Here is a 7745-nt window from a genome sequence, read left to right as displayed (position 1 = left end):
GGTGCTTCCTGGATTAGAGATCATACCTTATGAAAAAAGGTAGAGCAAGCTAGGGCTTTTATCCTTGGAGCAAAGGAGGATGAGAGGTGACTTGATACAGCTGCATAAAATGAGAAAAGGTGTAGATAGAGTGGACAGCCAGTGCTATTTTTCAGGGTGACAAAGTTAAATATGAGACGGCATAATTTTAAGATTGGAAGAAAATATAAAGGGATGTCAGAGGTGGGTTTTTTTACACAGAGTGATAGGTGTGTGGAAAATTAGGGGCATTTAAAAGATCTTTAGATAGGCACATGGGTGAAAGAAAAATGGAGGGTCATGTGGGAGAGAAGCATTAAATTGATCTTGGAGCAGACTAAAAGGTCAGCACAACATTGTGGGCTGAAGGGCCTGTACTGTGCTGTGGTGTTCCATTTTCTATGTTAATTTCCCTCATCTGTTCAACAAGGCACCATTACAATGACTGTTAGATCTGACATTGCGTGAGCAGCAAAAACGTGCAGAAAATTATCTTTCAGCTGGTGAAGCATCCTTTATTTTAGTGATTATAATTCGTTCTGTAATTCACAATCACTTGTAAAGGTATTCCTAAAATGTCAGATGCTAAAGACAATTATTTCACAGGTTGATTCAAAGATTATTATGACCAAATACATCTCTGGAGCTTTTGCATGTCATTTACAAGCTTTGGTGGAAGTAAAAAACATGTCTGATGGAGGATATTGCACTTAACACTTGCCTTTGATATTGTGCAGGTCATCCCTGTGAAGAGCGCCATCTAGTGTACAACCAACAGATCCCTATTAACAGAACTCCACTCAAAATCAAAATCAGGTTTAATATCGGTGTCATGTGCTGTGAAATATGTTGTTTTGAAGCAAAAGTACATTGCAAGATATAATTTTAAGAACTACCAATTACATTAAGTACTATAAGAAATATGTACATCAATAAAAAAATTAAACTAAATGAATAGTGCAAAAAAAGATTGAAAAAGAAACAGGTAGTGTGCATGGGTTCATTGTCCATTCAGAAATCTGATGGGCAGAGGGGAAGAAGCTGTTCATGACATGTTGAGTCTTCAGGCTCCTGTACCTCCTACTTGACGGTAGCAATGAGAAGAGGGTATGTCCTGGGTGATGGGGGTCCTTAATGATGGATGCTGCCTTTCCACAACATCATGTTTTGATGATATCCTCGATGCTGGGAACTCTAGTGCCCTTGATGGAGATGGCTGACTTTTCAACTTTCTGCAGCTTTTTCAGATCCTGTACAGTGGCCCCTCCGTATCAGATGGTGATGCGTCCAGTTTGAATGCTCTCCACAATACATCTGTATGAATTTGGAGCGTCTTTGGCAACTACCAAGTCTCCTCAAACCCCGAATGAAGTATAGCCACTGTTGTGCCTTCTTTGTAACTGCATCGATATGTTGATCTTCAGAGATGTTGACACCCGGGAACTTGAAACTTCGCACCCTTTCCACTTTTAATCCTTTGATAGAGACTGGTGTGTGTTGCTTCAAATTCTCCTTCCTGAAGTCCACAATCAATCCTTGATTTTACTCACAATGAGTGTGAAGTTGTTGCAGCAACACTTGTACACCTCCTCTTCACCATCTGAAATTCTGCCAACAGTGGTTGTGTTGAATAAATGCTTCTCGTGCTTCCAACTGGGTACCGGTATCAATTTTAATTGATGTTTCGATGACACACTCTGCCATCCGGTGGTAGACATGCCTAGGCATCATCCCTGATGAAGATGGCAGAGTTTGTCATCAAATCATCGGTTAAAATCAATACCCATACCCAGCTGAAAGCCCAAGAAGGGTTTATTCATCAGATGTGCCAGGAAGGCACTGGATCCTTTTTCAATAGTTGAGTCATCGGAAAATGTATGGATAGTGTTTGCGCGTGGCAAGCCACACAATCGTGGGTGTACAGAGAGTAGAGCAGTGGGCTAATCACACATCCTTGAAGTGCACCAGTGTTGAATGTCAGTGATGAGGAGATGATATTTCCAATCTACATCTGAATAGATCCAGTTGCAGAAAGGTACCGAGGCTCAGGTTGGAGCTTGTAGATTATTAATAGGGGTATGGTGGTGTTGAACACCGAGCTGTAATTGATAAATAGCAGCTTAATGTAGGTATTACTATTGTCCAGGTGATGCAAATCCAAGTGGAGAGCCAGTGAGATTGCATCTGCTATGATGTATTGTGGCAGTTAGCAGATTGCAGCAGATCCAGGTCCTCATCTAGGCATGAGTTGATTCTGGCCGTGACTAAACTCTCAAAGCACCTCACCACAGTATGTGTGAGTGCCACTGGGTGATAATCACTGAGGCAGCTCGCCCTGGTTTTCTTGGGCACTGATACGATTGTCGCTCTTCTGAGGTAGGTGGGAACCTCCGACTGTAGCACTGAGAGTTTGAAGATGTCCTTGAACATCCCCGCCAGTTGATTGGCGCAGGTTTTCAGGGCCCCACCAGATATACAATCATGGCCTGATGCCTTCCTAAGTTTCACCCTCATGAAAGCTGTTCTGATGTTGGCCTCCAAGACTGAGATTACAGGGTCACCAGATACTGCTGGGATTAGCACAGGTGTAATTTTATTCTCCCTTTCAAAGTTTGCATAAAAGGTTTTAAGCTCATCTGGGAGTGAAGCATCACAGCCATTCACGATTTAGGCTTTGCGTTATAGAAACTAATGGCCTGCAAACCCTGCCAGAGCTCACTTGGATCTGGTTCTGTCTTAAACTTCAATCAGAATTGTTTTCTCATTCTGAAATATAGTCTTCTATACATCTTACCTGAACTTCTTGTAAAGTTCTGGATCACCGGTCTTGAATGCCACAGATCTACCTCTTAGCAGACTACAGATCTCCTGGTTCATCCACAGCTTTTGGTTTGCACATGTCCAGTATGCTCTCAAAGGCACACATTATTCCACAGAGATCTTGATGAAGATGGTGGCAACTGAGGCATATTCATTCAGATTCAAAGATGAATCCATGAATATTGTTCAGTCCACCAACTTAAACCAGTTCTGTAAGCACACCTCCGCCTGCCTTGACCATACCTTCTTGGTCCACATCTAAACGCTGGGAGTAGAAGTTCAGCCAGGTGATCTGACTTTCCAAAGGGTGGGTGTGGAATGGCACTGTAAACGTTCTTGATGTTGGTATAGCAGTAGTGAATAGTGTGTTGGCTCCTCTGGTTCCACAGGTGATCTGTTGACAGTGGTTTTTCAGAAACTTCTTCAAGCTGGCCTGGATGAAAATTCCTGCAATGATAGGGAAGGCATCAGGGAACCAGGCAGTTTTGTGACTCTTGATTACAGTGCTCAGTTTCTCCAGTGTCTGTCTGATGGTGGCCTCAGGTGGAATGTACACCGCTACCAGGATGATGGCGGAAACCTCCCTTGGAAGATAAAGTGGATGACACTTGACCACTAGATGTTCCAGGTCAGGTGAGAAGCACTGAGACAGAACCATCATGTCTGTGCACCATGATGAGTTAATCATGAAGTACACTTCCTATACCTTTAAGAGACTAAGCCATCCTGTCTTTATGGAGAATGGTGAAGCCATCAGGCTGCAGTGCTGCATCTGAAATGGCAGAGGTGAGCCATGTTTCTGTAAAGCAAAGTACACAGCAGTCCACAATGTCCCTCTAGTATGATAATCTTGCTCTGAGGTCATCAGTTTTATTTTCCATTGTTACGAACCCCGTAACTGGGTCACTTACCAGCAAAGATAGAGAGGTCCGTTGAAGTCTGATGGTACTATTTTTAACAGTATTTATTGGTAAAAATACACAAAAGTAATATCAATGCAAACATACAGATAATATACGTCATCAATACTAAATCTAAAAGTGCGGGTATAATAATAATCAATAAGAAATAAGCTCTATCGTTGTTTAAGGGATAATGTATTGTCCGATGGAAATATAAAAGTCACTCAGTTCATTCAGGCTGCAGCGTTTGGTTGGAGTCAAGAGAGAGATTTTAGAAACTTGCCAGCTTTTCCTTTTTATGATGTCGATCCTTCGAAATTTCGTTGGTGTGTCCTCTTCTTTAGCTAAGCCGTTCTTCCGTGGTAAGCCCGCCAATTCCTAGGCAAATGGAAAAGGACGCATGCGGGCCCCACCGGCTGTCGCTATTAAACGCTGTCACGGGATTTCTAGCGTTTCTCCTGATGCGTCTAAAGGGGTTGTTCCCCAGACCCTCTTTTATCCTTACTCACGGGGTCTCAGATGTCAATCAGGTTGGGATGATGCAATCCCTCAACCAGCCCACTCTGGTCATTCCCTGAGGGCTTCAATGAATAGTACAGTACTCAATACACTATTCCGTCTCCAAGAGACAATGGTCATTATCAATGGTTCAGCCTTTCTGGGGCCAGGACACATTCCAAAACCTGTGTATTCTGGATGTCTCTCTCTCATTTCCTGGGTCCCAGACCCGAATTAATAGCGATCTTGTGATTCTCGAAAAGGAGGGGGCTACTTTGTACCCTTCGCCCCTCAGATTTGTGGCACATTCGTAACACCAGAGACCGTACATTTGCCAGCAGGATAGTCGGGAGTAAGAGTCTAAGGCCTCTGCATTTCAATTGTACCTTCCCCACTTTCAATTTCTTAAAAGGGAATTGCACTTGTGACCTGGGTCTGCCATCCAGAATCCCTTGATCTTGATGACCGATAGAGTTTTTAAAAGTCTTAAAATGATGTAGCTTACCAAAGTGCCCATGGTTTTGATTGTGGATTTCAGCTGTAGTAGTCCTAACAGGGATATTTGATGATTCCAATTGGAGCTGCACGCAAAGAGTCACCTCTTACCGCCACCATTTCTGAAGATGACACCAATAAGAGGCATCTTATAGCAGCTAACACTTACATAATAAGTGGCTTCTAATATCAACTATATTACTTTATATGTTGTTGATAATTCAACATAATTAAAATGACAATTGTTTAAGATGTGATTTTTTTTTAATTAGCAACACTTACCCTAAACAGCCCCCATCTATAAAGGTTACATTGTGTAAACTGTTTCTTTAGAGATTGCTAACCAGAATTTCAAAGAAGGAAATGTTATTTGTGCTGCATTATTGGCATTCACTCTTTATGTGAGCAGTGCTCTCTCATTAACCTCGTGGTAGGATTGTTGTAAATTTACGACTATTTAGTGCATTGTCTTATTTGTGGTGTTCTTTACCCTCTTTGTATAAATGCATTCTTCGCACCTTCAGAAGTTGGTAAGTTATTACCGGTAACTTACTGAAGCAATTTCCTTGAGACCTAGACTTATCATCTAGACATTATAAATTCTATCATAGGAGTTCAATTTTACCAAAGTGAAAAAAATCTTGTTCCAGTAAGATGTCAATGAATTGGATTGCTAATAAAATGCAAAATGATTTATTAGTGTATTTCAGGGAAGGTAATCTGTCATCCTTACCCAGTTGTGAGTTCAAAACCTCTGCAGAATTTTGACCATTATCTTTCTTTCCTTTTCTAATGGAAAAAATACCTTAACGCTGACATGGAGAAAATGTGAAGCATTGAGAATTCATCATTCTAATTGTTCTTCCAGTGCAAAGCGCTAATTCTTCACTACAATTAACAATACACAGTGTAAAGTGCTTTGAGAAAAGTACAATGTAAAATACTAGAAACAGTAAGTACCTTGGCAGAAAATGGACAAGGTTTCCATTTATTTATTTAGAGATACAGCACGGTAACAAGCCCTTCTGGCCTAATGAGCCTGCGTCATCCAACTGCACCCATGTTACCAATGAACCTACTAACCCATACAGTCTTTGGGATGTAGAAGGAAGCTGGAGCTCCCGGAGGAAACCCACGCAATCATGGGGTTTGCTTTCCCAAGCCTAGCCACCATCAATAACGATCATTTCGAAAACAAATTAATGAACTGTTCTAATAATTGGAGTGTATCCAGCTTCTACGTGCCAATGAATGATCACGGAGAAAATTATACTTTTAAATAAATAGTCAGAGATGTCAACTAGAGCGCAATTCTCAGAAATATATTGAAAGAATCTATTTTTTCAGCTTTGCAGATCATTCACAAGCTTATATCTATACACATGTGCACTCTAAAGAGACCGAGTGTTAATAATTCAATACCACTTTGGTATTAGGTTATGCATTAACTTGACATTCAATAGCCCTCTATATATTTATAGAACAGTTCTGATATCACAAGGAGCTGCTAAAGCGATAAACATTTCTCCTATACTTGTTACACCATTACCATTCAGTAAAAACATTGCTGATAAATTGAGATTATCCACATTTTCAAAGTATAGAGCAATCATTCCATCTAAATGCTTATAGCTGTACATAAATATCTCCCTACACATTGAAATGAGATGTGCTCTAGATTCATTCTCCAAAATACTGTTTATGATAACATAACCTTAATATAACAAATTATGTTGCAAATTACCTTTTTATTGTTTTTAATCATTATCAGTCTCTCTCTAAATGAGGCTACATAATTTGTCACAATATCTTATTATTACAATAGTATACTTACTAAGCTTTTTAAATCTTATAAAATATATGAAATAATTGAACATGAACAACTTCCAAAACATTATAATCCTTCAGAAACTAAGATTTTGTTTCTACTACCAAAATGCCATCGTGACATAACATAGCAGAAAGATCTTTTGACTGCACACCATCGGGTAGCAGATACTGCCTTGTAAAACCCCTTGAAATAAAGCCATGTTCGTCCATTCTTCGTCCATGCTGGGCCCTGATGATAAGCCACCCTTCAAACACTTGAATGATGATATCTTCAGGACGAAACTGAACGACATCCAACATGATTTGAAATAGCCGTGCAGCCTCCGTGGATTCCGACTTCAGCTTTTCTTTGACAGAAAGTTCATTCTCTCTCCCAGTTCTTCTTGCTGGACCTGGTAGGGCAAATAGCCAGTGATCTAGTTTGCATTCTGTGAGATCTCGTCCTGCTAACTTGTGCTGGTAGCGAACAGGCGTAGCAGTCCAGTGCCTTACAATTCCCTCTTCCATTGTTCTAAATGTTACAAGAAAACTTTTAATTTTAGACTTTACCTTTTATTAAAATGCAAAGCGTGAGCTGAGCCAGCCTTTACGCAGCTGCTTCTATGCTCCAGCTTCTCATTTGAAGTAGTCAATCTTCCTTTTATAGAAAGGGTATTTTGGGCACTATCTCCAGACAAAATATTTCTGTACTTGAGACTCAAATTTCCTTTTAATGCTCTGGAAAGAATGTAGGCCATTTCAAACATTTGGCTCCTATGGTCACTGGATTGTAACTAATCTACAAATATGATTTGTCCTTCCTAAGCAAATAAATAACTCCTGCTGCAAACAAGTTGGAGGAGAAACTGTTCAGTGACTCTTTTAGTTACTGCTACATTGTTACTAATCTCTATCTATTGAAGGCTTGTTCATGCTGTGCCTCTGCCATACTTCATATCAACAGCTATTTTAACAAAATGAAGTGACCAATCCAGTTTCTCCAACCTTGAGAATCTGGAATCAGGCATTCTCCCTGAAAACATTCACAAATATGCTATTAACCTGTACTAGCTTCTCATTGGCCTCAGGATGCATCTACTTAGATCACATCCTATGTGAATTACATATGCAAATTTCTTAAATGAATGATGAAGTTAAACAGAAGTATTAATTTAGACCTGTAGAGTATAGTTCCAATATTTA

General features: G+C 40.2%; 1 protein-coding gene across 1 annotated transcript; it reads right to left on the bottom strand.

Moving 5' to 3' along the window:
* Positions 1 to 3804: 3804 nt before the first annotated feature.
* On the bottom strand, positions 3805 to 7186 carry hspb3 (heat shock protein, alpha-crystallin-related, b3). Its single transcript, XM_073064405.1, has one exon. The coding sequence runs from the start codon at positions 7068 to 7070 to the stop codon at positions 6645 to 6647; it is 426 nt and encodes a 141-aa protein (XP_072920506.1). The 5' UTR covers positions 7071 to 7186; the 3' UTR covers positions 3805 to 6644.
* Between the last annotated feature and the right edge of the window lie 559 nt (positions 7187 to 7745).

This window comes from Hemitrygon akajei, chromosome 13 (genome assembly GCF_048418815.1).
Source record: "Hemitrygon akajei chromosome 13, sHemAka1.3, whole genome shotgun sequence".
NCBI lineage: Eukaryota > Metazoa > Chordata > Chondrichthyes > Myliobatiformes > Dasyatidae > Hemitrygon > Hemitrygon akajei.
Note: the sequence above shows the minus strand (reverse complement) of the source record. Positions and strands in the feature narration are given on the sequence as shown.